The sequence below is a fragment of the Alexandromys fortis genome, unplaced genomic scaffold, assembly GCF_014885135.2.
Source record: "Alexandromys fortis isolate MF-2015 unplaced genomic scaffold, M_Fortis_MF-2015_v1.1 scaffold_54, whole genome shotgun sequence".
NCBI lineage: Eukaryota > Metazoa > Chordata > Mammalia > Rodentia > Cricetidae > Alexandromys > Alexandromys fortis.
Window position 1 is genome coordinate 338,271 of NW_026067958.1, and position 14,969 is coordinate 353,239.

At 36.9% G+C, this 14,969-nt stretch overlaps 1 protein-coding gene and 1 pseudogene across 1 annotated transcript in view; both read left to right on the forward strand.

Moving 5' to 3' along the window:
* Positions 1-14,969, forward strand: part of Malrd1 (MAM and LDL receptor class A domain containing 1) — a 463,630-nt gene that overhangs the window by 326,633 nt on the left and 122,028 nt on the right. Inside the window, exon 19 of the mRNA XM_050152697.1 lies at positions 7,756-7,913. Within this exon, the coding sequence (XP_050008654.1) occupies positions 7,756-7,913 (158 nt within the window). The remainder of the gene's footprint in view (positions 1-7,755; positions 7,914-14,969) is intronic.
* LOC126507893 (peptidyl-prolyl cis-trans isomerase A-like) lies at positions 4,870-5,540 on the forward strand (annotated as a pseudogene).

Consider the following 14,969-nt stretch of genomic DNA (forward strand, 5'->3'; position numbering starts at 1 on the left):
TTATACATTACATTTTTAAATAAGCTACACAAACACAATACCCTAATCAAGATCAGAAATACATATACAAATGACAAAACTGACTTTAAATTTGTATCAATAAACCAAGACCCATACCAATGCAAATTATTTATATCTATATCATATCCCCCTTTAAATGTAAACAAATGTTTATAGACAACATTCTGGAATATGGGCAGTTTTCTCCATACTGCTCCCTGCTGAGTGTTGGGTGTAGTAATTTTGGGGGGTGTTCATGGCAACCTTTGTGGGAAATTGTTTCATCAAATCACACCAGTATGGAAACAACACACAGGTTCTTAACCTCTGTGGAAACAAGAGAAGAACCTCTTTTCCAAAGCAACATTTCCTTAGACCCAAATTTGGAAGTCATGATACCTTTATAATATATATGCTGGTTTAGCTTAGCAGCCCATACAATGAAATCTCTCTCTGTACTTAGCTCATTCACAGTCAAAAAATTTAAAGATAGCACAATAATATACATAATACAAACTCTCTGTGAATTTCCATTTTTACATGGCTTGTTTTTCTTTACTATTTTTAATCTATGGCTATCTGTACTCTGTCTCTTGAAAGACTTTACCATTTTTTAAAAAAAGCATCAACTTTATTTTATGACTCTCTATACTCTTTTCTTCTCTCTTCCAAGTCTATGTACATGTATCCAACATTATGACTCATCTGGATTTGTCTTCATTGCATATATGTAATTCTTTACTGTCCAAGAATTTTTTTTAAATGCTAAGCACTTCTTAAAACTTAAGCTGTTCCATTATTCTGGTATATACTGTACTTCCCACTTGCCTGCACAGTCTAGCATGGTTGAGCCACTTGCACCTCTGAGAGCTATGCACACAGCCCCATTCTCAGGCACACAACCCATCCATGTCGCCATTAAGCAAGCTGCAGCAGTCTATTTACAAACCCCACTCAAATGCTCTGTAGCTAGACCCACTGCCTGAGTCGGAGGCCATGTGGCAACACAAAATAGAAGGCCAGCATATCAAAACAGCATGGCTTTTTTTGCTATTTCTGAGTCAGGAAAACCTCTCTTAAAGAAGCCATACCCCTGCTTGCTTCTAGTAAAGAGATTCCATCAAAAAAAATGCCAATAGCAAACCATGCTTAACTCTGTATGTGTCTAGAATTAATTTTTAAGCTTTGTCAGCTTTTTGTTTTGTTTTGTTTTGTTTTTTGGATTTTTCGAGACAGGGTTTCTCCATAGCTTTTTGGTTCCTGTCCTAGAACTAGCTCTTGTAGACCAGGCTAGCCTCGAAGTCACAGAGATCTGCCTGCCTCTGCCTCATGAGTTCTGGGATTAAAGGCGTGCGCCATCACTGCCCAGCTGCTTTGTTAGGTTTTCATGTGGATGTAGTTACCCACATTGGCATGCCAATCTTTTGGAGGCGGGCCACTTGTTGGTTCCCCACTGCTGGCTAGTTTAGACCCAAAATAATCACACAGAAACTGTATTAATTACATCACTGCTTGGCCCATGAGCTCTAGCTTCTTACTGACTAACTCTTACATATTAATTTAACCCAACTCCATTAATCTTTGTATTGCCACATGACAGTGGCTTACTAGCAAAATTTTGGCATGTCTGACTCTGGTGGCAGCTCCATGGTGTCCCACTGATTCCACCCTTCTTTTCCCCAGCATTCAGCCTAGCTTTCCCTGCCTACCTAAATTTTGCCTTGCTTTAGGTCCAAAGCAGTTTTTTTTATTCATTAATGGAAATCACAGCAAACAGAAGGGACTTCCACATCAACCTCCCTTAATTTTCAGGTGTTAATGTTCTCTTATTCTGTCTAATTAAGTGTGTGTGTGTGTGTGTGTGTGTTAAAAATGCCTATTGGTGAGTACATTGATCACTTTGGTGCTTTATAGACAGGGCATAGAGAAATCCATCTTAAATTGACCAGGAATGCTATCTCTACTGACTAGTTTATATCATACCAGAAAAGGCTCATTTAGACTGGTAAGAGATAAAATATTGTCCTGTTTGGCAGGACGTACTCACTGGTACAATAGTGGCATAGCAATGTTATAGAAATAATCAACTACTTTCTGATAGATATGAGGCCTGCTTTGAGGAGGAGATTTCATGCCTGGTACTGTTAATTTTGTCAAAAGCCCATCTATTATGTGATTCCAAACTGCATTCTAAATATTTATGTAAATCTATGGATTTTCACTCTCAACTTTGAACAGAGAAGCTTCTTTTTGCAAGGGGTAGTGGCTAAGGCAGAAACTCCAAAGTGGTACAGTATAAGTAACTCGGTGCTCTGCTGTGGATGGGTCATCTATAACAACTTCAAGTCATCCATGATTTAGGAAACTTTGTGGGATGGGTCTAGAAGAAGATAAGAACCAAGGATATGAAAGAGAACTGTGCAATGCTGCCTTCTGAACTCGACATGACTGCTGTACACAACAGCATGCCACAGCTGTGGTTACTTGTATGACATAACAAGAAGAAGCCATTAAAATTTTGGCATGAATGCAAGAGGGGCTTCAGAGTTCCCAAGCCCAGCAGAGGAGCTACTGGCAGTTGGTGGTTCACAGCTGCCATAGGTTGTCCGTGACCCACCAGATAATTCCACACATAAACTCTTCTGAATATAGGGTGAAAAATAAATATAGTGAAATGCAAGGTTTTAAATCATAATTCAATTCCTACCTGTAAACTTGATTACATTTGCATTAATGAATGTAATTACTGCTTTTCTTATGGCTCTAAATATTTGACTTTCAATATCAGGTTAGAATTTAGTACAGACAAAGCTTGAGATTGAAGTATATTCATTTACATTTTGCATGTTATACTATTTTAGAGCTAAACTATAAGACCTAGATTGTAATATCCAAACATATTAACTATTTCTTCACATTCAAGATAAGACTATGTGGTTATAATACACTGGAAATCCTCATGTAGGAAAAGGGCAACAAGATGAGAGGCAGGTCATGTGTTCTTATTTGTTTAAAGACAGCCTGGAATTAAAGTATATTTTCAAAGAAAAAGTTACTGTCCTTTGCAGAAGAGGGATAAAGGTTTATTTTGACCTTTGGAGCCACATACCTTTGGTTCCAAATGAGGAAACAAAATATCTTCAAATCTAGAAATATTTTTTTGTGTCTTAAACAAAATGCTCTTCTTATTTCTCCTAATCTAGCTGCATGTGAGAGGCCCTTCTCGGGGTCTTTGGGAAGTAAGACAACTTTCAAGTTGTCTCAACTTCTTTTTATCCTGAAGAATCTTCATTAAGATGTTTCTTGAGTCATATCTTTTAGTTATTTTTTCTTCCTTTTTGCTTTGTTTTGCTTTTTGGTGTTGTTTTATTTCAGGTGGTAGCTTTATATTTTTATTATTTTTTGATGGTGGATTTACTTACCAGATTTGTTCCCTGATAATTTTACACTTTGACATGATGCCTTCTGGTTACTCTTGCCCTGTCATCTCCTACCTCTTTCTGAACACTGTCGGCCACCTTTACTTCATACACATCTGTTTATTGTACCCTTGTCTTTCTGTTCTTTCTTGTGACCCACTAGATTTAATGTGTTTTAATTTTTGAGAAACAATTTCACTCTGAGGCCAAGATTGGCCTCAAAATTGATATAATCTTCCTGTTTCAAACTCCCAAGGCTGAAACAACAGGTATGTGCCACCCTTCTTGATAGATTTTTTTTCTTGATGGATTAAAAAAAAAGTCTTCAGAGGGAATCATCAGAGATATTCAGTAAGCAACATTTAAAAATAGATACAAGTTATTTTCAGTTCTTACCCAGCATGTCTGGGATTTAAGGGAAACTGCCAGTCCATTTAATAATAAGCTAGCTGTGCAGCTGAATAGTCTTCACTTTTCATGAATCCACTAGAGAGCCAAGGTCACAGGAACAGTCACTGCTTCTTTGGGAGACAAACAAATGGGCACAGGGTCACAAATGCTGAAAGAAAGCCCTGGTAGGAACTCGGTAGGACATCTAAGCCATGATTGTCCAATAGCTGAAGGCTCACTATGGAAACATGCAGGAGATGAAACACAGAGTGGAGCAGTCTTAGGGAAACATCTACTCTAAAATCCCACCAGGCTTTTACCTAGAAGAATAGGAGTTCCTCAGCTTTCCCAGGGGGAGGGGAAGAGTCACAGAAACATTCATGAATATTCTTCTCTCAGGTGGCTCTGACTTTAAAAGAAACCATTTCACTAAAACTAAGCTGACACAGGAAAGATAAATCTTCCACAATATGAGAAAGTTGGGTTGATTTAAAGGGTGTGTGCTATTGGACAGTGCTTAACTTTGTGACCCATAAAGAGTTAGTCGTAATGTATGTATGTAATGTAGGTAGAGTTAGTTGAATGTATTTTTAAGTTCAAGGTCATCCACTAGCAAAGGTGTCTTTTGCAAGATATGTAACTAGCATACAGAGGGAAAATTTGAATCATATTAACTTCATAATTAAAACCACAGAATAGAGAAAGTGAATGGAGGGGGGAAAGAAACAAAGAGTAACAAGTACAAAAATGTTAAAAATTATTATATATATTGAACCAGCTCTATCAATAGTATGCTATATCAATAAAGATTAATAGTAAAAATTCATCAATTAAAAGAAGGCATTGTCAGTGTGGAAAAAAAGACATAATACTATCTGTGTAGAATCTGTACTAAATATAACACAGAAAGATCCAAAGTAAAAGAAGGACATTCATCGGAAGAACTTGGGAGTTCAGACAATGACTCATAAGCAAGGAATATTATTAAGGATGAAGAGGAACATACATGGTAATAAATAGGTTGTTCCTCCCAGAATATAAAAATATTCTCTAGGCTTTGCAGATGCCGCTGTCCCCTCTCACCGCTTGCTGCAGCCATGGTCAACCCCACCGTGTTCTTCGACATCGCGGCCGATGGCGAGCCCTTGGGCCGCGTCTCCTTCTAGCTGTTTGCAGACAAAGTTCCAAAGACAGCAGAAAACTCTCGTGCTCTGAGCACTGGAGAGAAAGGATTTGGATATAAGGGTTCTTCCTTTCACAGGATTATTCCAGGATTCATGTGCCAGGGTGGTGACTTCACACGCCATAATGGCACTGGTGGCAGATCCATCTACGGAGAAAAATTTGAGGATGAGAACTTCATCCTGAAGCATACAGGTCCTGGCATCTTGTCCATGGCAAATGCTGGACCAAACACAAACGGTTCCCAGTTTTTTATCTGCACCACCAAGACTGAGTGGCTGGATGGCAAACATGTGGTCTTTGGGAAGGTGAAAGAAGGCATGAACATTGTGGAAGCCATGGAGCGTTTTGGGTCCAGGAATGGCAAGACCAGCAAGAAGATCACCATTTCCGACTGTGGACAACTCTAATTCTTTTGACTTGCGGGCTTCTTACCCACCAGACCATTCCTTCTGTAGCTCAGGAGAGCACCCCAGCCCCATCTGCTCGCAGTACCCTGTAATCTCTGCTCTCACTGAAGTTCTTTGGGTTCCATATTTTCCTCATTCCCCCTCAAGTCTAGCTGGATTGCAGAGTTAAGTTTATGATTATGAATAAAAACTAAGTAAGAAAAAAATAAATAAATAAAAAAACAAAACAAAAAAAATATTCTCTAACATAAGTATTCAACACCAAAAATCATAATTTGTCCAGTAAATCCTGATAGAAATTTAAGAAGAACTTTATGACTCTTGGAGAATCAAACTTGCTTATCAGTGGAAAGATCCAGCCAGCAGAATACTAAGAAGGGCATGACTGAACATAATACCATAATCAACCATCTGGACCTGATAATATCTACTTCATCCAAGAGCAGCAGAGTGCCTGTAGTCTCAAGTAACACAGAAAAATCACATGATGAACACGTGTCATGGACTATGAACATAATAAATTTAAGGAAGGAAGCCATCCACAGCATTCTTCCTACAATTTCCCCTTGGGAGAACAGATATTTCACATAAAATCAGAAGTATTCTCTACTTTCTTTACATGTTTGCCTAACTTGAGAAGAACCCCACCTCATTTCTGCCAGTGATTGAAATTGATGTGTTTTTTTTTTTGTTTTTTTTTTTTGTTTTGTTTTTTTGTTTTTTTTTTTTTTTTTTTTTTTTGGTTTTTTTCGAGACAGGGTTTCTCTGTGGTTTTGGAGCCTGTCCTGGGGCTAGCTCTGTAGACCAGGCTGGAAATTGATGTCTTTTAAATCTTGCCAAATTTTTCCACATTTCTCCTTATAATGCAAGAACTCCGCATATAATTTCAACACTCCCAACAACACAGAGATTCAAAAACATCTTGTAAATAGCTCATGATTCAAGGAAGTTTCTATAGCAATCTTGACATATTTTAATTCAAAAGAGAACAGAGCATCAAAATCTGTATATTTAATTGAATATACTGAAACACATAAGAAAATCTGGGACATTCAAAGAAAGGAAAGCAATAAAATTAATTTAAGATAAAGGCGGTTTAATACCAAAGGAAGAAGAAAATGAAAGTGTCAAAAATGAGTAGTTATTAATGTAATGTATAAAAGAAAATAACTAAAAATAGAAGATAGTTTTTGAAAGGTTAAATAAAATGAAAAACACTCTAACCAAGATACTTGAAACAACAAAAGAAAACACAAAGTTCCACTGTGAGAAGTGAAGGGAGAAGATTGCTGCTGCTGATCCTTGAACACTGATAAGCCACAAAGAAAAAAACGTATTATGTAGAAAATAATTTATTAGACTTGTTTGTAACTATACATGTAACTTATCTGCTACCTCAGAAAAAGCAAGAAAGAGAAAAGTAGCTTGATAAGTTTTGACAATGATGTCAATCAAAGAACAAATCAAATTATATTGAATGCAGAGACTTTTGGCAGTCAAATGCATCTGAGGAGCACAGATGCTCTTTATAGCACAGTGGAAAAAATTAAAATGGAGCTGGGGACTCAGTGAGAAAAGTCATTCATTATTGTGCAAGCATAAAGACCTGAGTTCATATCCCCAGCAATCACTTAAAATGCAGGCTGGGTAAGATATATCTGCAACTATTGGTCATGGGGACATGAGGATCCCTGCTGCTTTTTGTCCAGAGAGATTATCATAATGGACAAACTCCAGGTCTAATAAGAAGACTTATGTCAAAGTGTAAGGTGGAGAGTGACAGAAGCAATATATATTATTAATCTTTATCTTTCATTCACATATGCCTACACAGGCAAGCACACCCCATAAAAACACACATGCATCAACAAACAAATTATTTAATTATTCTCATAATCACATTCTGCTTAAATTTTAGCCACACCGTACTACTCTGGCTAGTGTAGAAGTAAGAACAATTGAAAGCAAGCTGTACATCAGTCATTCCCCTGTGCCCACACTGTACCCGTCTACTTTGCATAACACACAAAATGCTATGGCTTGGAAGAGACAGGTTTGAATGAATTGGAGGAAAGTACCACACCTTCAGAGTCAACACAGAGTTGAGTCTTGTGTAAAATAAATTCTGCATATCACATGACCATAGCAACACCTTTTTCTTCAGAAGAATTAATTGCTATTTTGAGATGACTTATAAGAGATAAATTCTATTTAAATATTGGGTGGGGGAGACAGAGGAAGGGAGAACATTTAAGGTAATGATGTTATTTGTACATGGGTTAAACATATTCTGTATTGTTCAGTAAAATAAACTGTTGCACTGAAAAACAAAACTTTTTCTCAATCTGTTCTAGGTAGTGGTCGGCATTTCCTGTACATCAACTCTTCTGTCTCCAAACAAGGGTCTATTGCAAGAATCATTACCTCTCAGCTCTTTCCGGCCAGCCTTGGAATGTGTACTGTTCGGTTCTGGTTCTACATGGTGGATCCCCAGATTATGGGGATTTTAAAGGTATGGAAGAAGATAGATTTGTGTCAGTGGAAATATTCATCATGTAAGTTTCAACCGCCACCTCCTTTTTTAATCACTCTGCCGATGGTGGCATCATTAACTTCTCATCTCTACCTGGGGCTGTGGGTCTTCGGCATACAGTACTGTGTAATTCATCTCCATCTGAGTCAAGATTAAACTCATTGATGACTGCCACTTGAACTCAATTATGGTGTCTGCTATTTAAAGAATACCTGGAGATAAAGGATTCTGAGTAGATTGTACATGTACTTTACAAATAAGAACTTGCCTAAAGACAATGAAGAAATGTGATACAAGAGATAATGATAGAGAAATCTCTACCTCAAGCAGTAAAGGTAAAGCTACCATGAAATTTTAAATTTAAATCTGCTGTAATTATAAAGTATCAGTCCTTAAGAAAGGTGACAATATTTATACTTCTAGCTTTATCAAAGATTAATGAGTTTTTAAATGAGGACGAACCAATTTTGAGCTCTATGTTTAATTAAAAGTGTATGTTGGAACTCCCAGGGTTATGACCTAGCAATTAATTGTTTAGACCAACATGACTGGTTTTATTGCTTTTAACTCAAACACTGTCTCTGGGAAATGGTGACAGCTGTTATGTTTTCCTGTCTTTCAGGAGGTATTTTATACTATATATAAATAATTTTATTTCAAACATTTACCTAATGTAGGAGGTACATTTCAAACTTTAAAATAAGGAAATTCAGACCCAAAGATGCTTAGACACTTTTCCTTCTCCTAGATTACATGATTAGCAGAAAATCTTACATCAAAACTCTAGCATCCATTCTTTATCAACCTGTGGTCTATCCAAGAAGCCTGAAAAAGAAAACAAAAGAACAAAAGCCATAAAAGTTCCAATCACTGACAGAGTCTCTCAAGCATGCAAAGAAAATGAAATATTTATCCCAACCCTATGAGAGAATTTGTTTTCAAGTGGAAACCAATAGAAATGAAAGTCCATTCTAACATGTGAGGGACATGTGACTCAGTTCAATACCTTGATACTTTGTAATTTTTTCAAAGTTTCTACATATAAAATATATAATAATTTGGGACACTGACTTATGGTTGTAAAAAAATTCCATCGAGTCTAACTTCCTAAACACCCTGCATTATTATTCTTTCTTTTTTGTCATGATTTGTTACTCATGTTAGCAAGCAGATCTTTCTTACTTACTGGCATGGTTCTGCATCCTCCTCCATTCAGAACAAATGCCTAACCATGTTTTTGTGAGTTAGTCATCTGCTTGGGGTATCCAAATATATAGCACCTAGCTTTTATCTGTAAATATCTGTACATATCCTCTAAATTACAAATGTTGGTCTCCTTGATGATTTGTGATTCTTGCTGTGGGATCATTCATGGGTTTTCTAATTAGAGGACAGCAGTATGGAAAAATACTTCTGTATTCTGGGCAATCTTCAAGTAATTCTAGAAAGAATATTGGGGAGGAATTGGCAGTCAATATGATAGGCAGTAATGATGGTGATGAGGGTGGTGGTGATGGTTGTGGTGGTAGGGAAACTGCCTTCTGTTCTGAACTGTCTTGATGAGGTTGATGATACAGTGATACAGTGACTCTTGTTTAATATTTCTGGTCTTTTCTATTTGATTTGGCTTGTGAGGTTTCTCCTAGTTCTGAAGCTGCTTAGGGTAATTTGATATCTTTGAGAGCATCTCTCATACATGAAAAGAGAGACTTGAGGAAAAATAAGCTATGTGTGTGCATACATACACATAAAATACACACACAGAAAAAGAGAGAGTGACAGAGACAGAATTGCTTTGTCTAATTCCCTGGATCCTTCTTTACTTGAGCCAGTAACTCTAGGAGTAGTTAGATACTGGAAGGGTTTTGGACAACACTGAAACCTGGGAGTAACAGTTTTCATGTGGTGATGTTGATCCTTACTTCCTAATAACATTTCCCAGGGATAGAATTCAACATATGAATGGGGAGAACCATTAGCATTCTCTAGAAGTCATGGCAAAAGATTGCATGACTTAATTTAACATGAACTCTCAATGTGTTCTGCCTACAAATAGCAAATAGGACAATTCTTCACCAGCATATTGAGATTATTTCCAAATAAAGCATGCCTAAATTGTATCACTGCACTAACATGACTCTTCATATAAATCTAAAGCAATGATTATAAATTTATGCAGTTGATAGGTTCAAGTAAAATTAAACATGATATTCATGCTACATTATGGAGTGCAAGCCAAACTACTCTGATATGGTAAGTCAAATAGTTATATTTGTCTAAGAACTCTTTATGTATAGAAAGCAGTGATAGGTAAGATGAATATGTTTGTTCTGCCAAGTTTCCTAAGCAACAACACACTTAGTTCACTTGTTCAGGACTTCATATAATCATCTCTTGGATAAACAGTTAACGGACAAGAGCCACGAGGGCATCTTTGTCAAACTGAGATCTGTCTTTGGTAACTTCCCAAGGTGTGTCATATTTCTTATGGTTTAAAATAAAATGCTGCAGGTCCCTGAGTGGCAACAGGCAGAAGGCAGCGAGTCATGAGACCATGGGGGCCACAAAGGCATTCAGGTCCCAGGCAGGAAGCCCCTAAGTAGCCTGCAGCCCATGAGGGCCAGAGGGTCCCAGGCAGGGAGCTGCATGATGAGTGGGAGACCTACCGAGACAAGTAGGCACACCATGCAGAGGAAGTGGGTATTTATTTAGTGGGTTATGGAGGGGTAAGGGAAAAGGCAAAATAGGGGAAGATTGGGGGAGGGAGACGCCACAGCAGCAGCTACCTGTTTGGAAGAGAGACTGAAAGAGAAGAGACTCAACTGGAATCAGGAAGGAAGATCTGCCTGCCTCAGTGGTGGATGGGGGAAGGAGTAGGTGGGTCTTGTCTCTAAAAGGGACAGGACAGATGATTACAATATTGACCACTGCCTACACCAAAGCCAGGTCTTTGGATGCTTCCACTGTCAGTTCAAGCAGAACTCTACTCTTTATGATACACTAGACACTCATAAAGCTCAAAATAGCAAATAACAGAAAATTAGACCCATTCCAATACATCTTGTGTTTAAAAACCCTGACTGTGGACCAGAGACACCAGCCATGAGCAAATACTGTGAGACAAGAAGGGTTTCAAATTCACAATTCTCTTCACCATCTATATATAAGGTGATAATATGAATAATGACCCAATAAAATACAATGATGAAGTCCTCTTAGTAATGGAAGAAATATATCTTGGATTTATATTCACATATTAATCAGGAATTTGGTTATAATTTAGTACAGTAAGGCTGTAATTAACAAGTGACTACATATGAGCTGCTCTGCAGGCCCTAGCTGTTCCCTCTAGGCTTGTAGAGATGCAAAGAGTCATCTGTATTTCATCGCTCTTGCTACTGCTGCAGGAAGTTCCAGGCAAGTGGATAGAAAAGTGGGGGACAATGGAGATGAAAAAAAAACACTAAAACTTCTACTTTGTGTTATGATGAAAGTTGTTGAGAGCTGCTATCAGTGCTCCTTTTAGAGATTTTTTTTAAAGTAGGTTTTAATTGACTTCCCAGACCCAGCAGTTTTCTTTCATCCTTGCTTAGGCTGAATTTGATGTCTGCTACATTCACAAGCAGTATGGCACTTCTCATCAGAGCCGCTTTAGGGAATAATACTAGTGAGTATTTAAGAGAGGAAACAATGACACATATAAATGGCCCTATAGTGTGTTATACATTAGAATGGTTGAAAATGCATAACAGATATCTGTACCCTAAAAAGACCTGCAAGAAAGCCAGAATATATTGATCAACAAAATTGGTCAATTTGCACCAATTTAAGCAGAAATAAAAGTCAAAAAGTATGCCTGCCATTATCAATATACCTATTGCAATACTGCAGACATTTTCATACTGTAATGCCAATAATATTGCTGTAGCCATAGTTAAAATGAGCAAAGATGATTTTATTGTTATTAATGCTTTGAGAATCCCATGCATTGTATTTTGATTATCTAACTCCTCTTCCATTTCCTCTCAAATCTATTCCCCCCACTCAATATCCACCAACATTGTGTTGCCATTCTTTTTGTTTTAATTTATGAAGTCCAATTATTGTCACCAATATACTCTTGGATGTGTGACCATCTATTGGTCCATATTTGACCCACCAGGGATTTTACCTTAAAATAAAAACTAACTCCCCCTTTCCAGCAGTTATCATTATCAATAGCTCCTCAGCTAGGGGTGGGATGTCAATCCCAGGTTACCCCTCTACATTAAGATTGTTGTCTGATTTGAACTTGTTTAGGTCTTGTGGATGTTGTCACAATTCTTGTAAACCCATATGTGCAACTACTCTGTTGTGTTTATGAAATAATATTTTGTTGTGTTTTGCTTTGTTTTGGTTTTTTAGTCATCCACCACCTCTGACTCTAACAGTCTTTCCACTTCCTCTCCTACAATGGCCCTTGAACTTGAGAAGGGATTTTCTTTTTTTAGTCAGATGAGTATCCAACTTGATACAATAAAGATCTTGATTGACAAGGTATGCACACTGGTCTAACAATGGCACAAATATCAACTTCATAGTATAGAACTCATAGCTAGAACAGTATCTGGGCCAAGAACCTGTGATTGAGCAGGTTATAGGTCCTATGAAAACACCTAGTACTCTTCCTCTGCTAATGGCATGTAGTACTAAATGACTTCTCAGTGTATCTGCACACACCATCACCTATCACATGGCAAGAATCATGGGTCCATATTAACAGTTTGACAAAATTGATTGCATAGGGTTTGACAACAGGAAGATACTTTGACATATGAAATAGAGAATAAAAAATGCTGGAATAGTATGTATATCTCCACTTGCAGATAATAGGGAAAAAAAAACCTTAGAGAAAAACATTGCCGTAATCCACTATTAAATTATAAATTAGACAGGAAAGAATGGCAACACACAGGTGCAGAGGTTGAACTCAAGAGGAGGGAGCTAATCTAATTTGACCTTCTGCACAGACTTCCCCTTCACAGTGCAATAAAGAGAGAAAAGCGACCTCCAGTTGAAAAGCATTCCTTCTGGAAATGAAAATCAAGTCACATTTTGAAGACATAGAAGTGGGAATTTGCAAAAGAAAGTATTTCTCACACCTGACTATAAATGGACTAGGTACAAAGTCACCTTGAGAAATAACCAAATCAGCTTTGCTTAGAAGTCTGGGTCCCAGGCTGAGGAAGACTTCTTCAAAGGACTATTTAACATATTGGAAGCTAAAGAAAGTTTTCTTTTACATTTTTAGTTGGTGAACTCTATCATTTTTCAGATTCTGTATAGAATCCGGATTTGATACCCTACTTACAAAGCCCTTTCCCATCACAGAAGAGTAAAATGTTCTCATTTATTATTCTACAATTTGGAGTTGTGGATTTAGCTAATTACTTAGGTTTTACTCTTGCATAGAAATGATGATAGATTAGAATCTCAAGAATTTTTCCCACATAACCATAATTATTTCCATACCATTGATTGAACCCTTTGTCTTACTTCTGTTTATTTCCCAGGATTCTTTTGTCATATGTTGAATCTATACATATACACACATTTTCTTTAAAATGCTTGAAGGAATTATTACACCTAGTTCATTGCTAATATGGGTTTGTTCATAGTAGAGTGATAAAAGCAGAAATGAATTTAACCATTTCATCTACCCTTTCATCTTAGTATCCTGTGTAGCCTACTTAGAAAGGTGTGTCAAATTCCTTACCTATACTGAGTATGTGTTTTTGTTGCTGTTGTTTGTTTTTGTTTATGTGCTTGTCAGTCTTAGCTCTTACATGTCAAAGCTATGTTAGTATATGATATAAGACTCAAGACAATGACTGTGCATTTATTGCCACTCTTCTTTCTTTATGATAACGGCATTTTCTTGGATTTCTGTTTGCATTTTGTTTTGTCACTTACTGCCTTTATTTGGGGTTTATTATATTCACTGAATTTCAGTTATTCTTCCTTATTCCAAAAGTTTTAAAGTTGTAGTTGTCATTGTTTTGTGTGAAGTGGATATTTTTTATTAAACTAGTTGAAAATTTTCATCTAATATGATTTACAATCCATTTCATATTTGAATATAACCACCCACAATTAAAAGACAAACTTTGGCAAGATTTTACCAATTAGGCTCTGTGTTTCTTGTAATTGGCTGGATTATTAAATGAACCTCCTAAAGAACACACATATTTCTTTGTAATCTTATTAATAAAAATACCTGGCATTTATAGCATGTTAACATTGATTAAAAATATTTCTCAGCTATTTTTTCTCACCACCCTATTAATTCTATGCAATCTACAATGTTAAGTTGTTTTCTAATTTGATATGTCAGGGACCATAGCCCAAAACAACAAACTAGACAATGTAAACATTAGCAATATATTTTCTCACATTTCTGGCCAAAGACCGAAGATCAATGTGTGGACAGATGTGGTTTCATCTGAGGCTTCTGTCGTTAACTTACTTATATTTCCACCTGGGCTTTCTTCTGTTTGAAACCCCACTGTTCTTTTCTGTGTTCAAACTGCTCTTCTTATGAGGAAGCCATTTACATCCCAGTGCTACAGTTCCCAAGTTCTCTTGGATTCCTGATGGCTTTGTCTTTAGCCTCAGGGAAATTTTGATCCACTCAGTTCATTCTGCAGTTGCATTTAATCTTGGCCCTTCTGATAATCGATTTATTACTAAAGGTTTTATCCGAACACTGTGCTAGTCTTCATAACTATGAAAAAAATCTCTTGTGTGTGTTTGTACTTGCTAAATTTAATTGACACCCAATGTAGATGCAAGGAATTAGTTATAATTCTTTGTTTCCCAAAAGTATTTGGATACATCTCTGTATGTTGGTCAAACTTGTTTCAATAATAATAGTACATACATTCCAGTTCGTGAGACAAACCAATAAATACCTTTCTTCTGGCAGTGACTGTACACTCTGAATGACCTCCAATTCTATGTTACTCTATTGTCAAAGAGGAACTATGACTTTGGTGG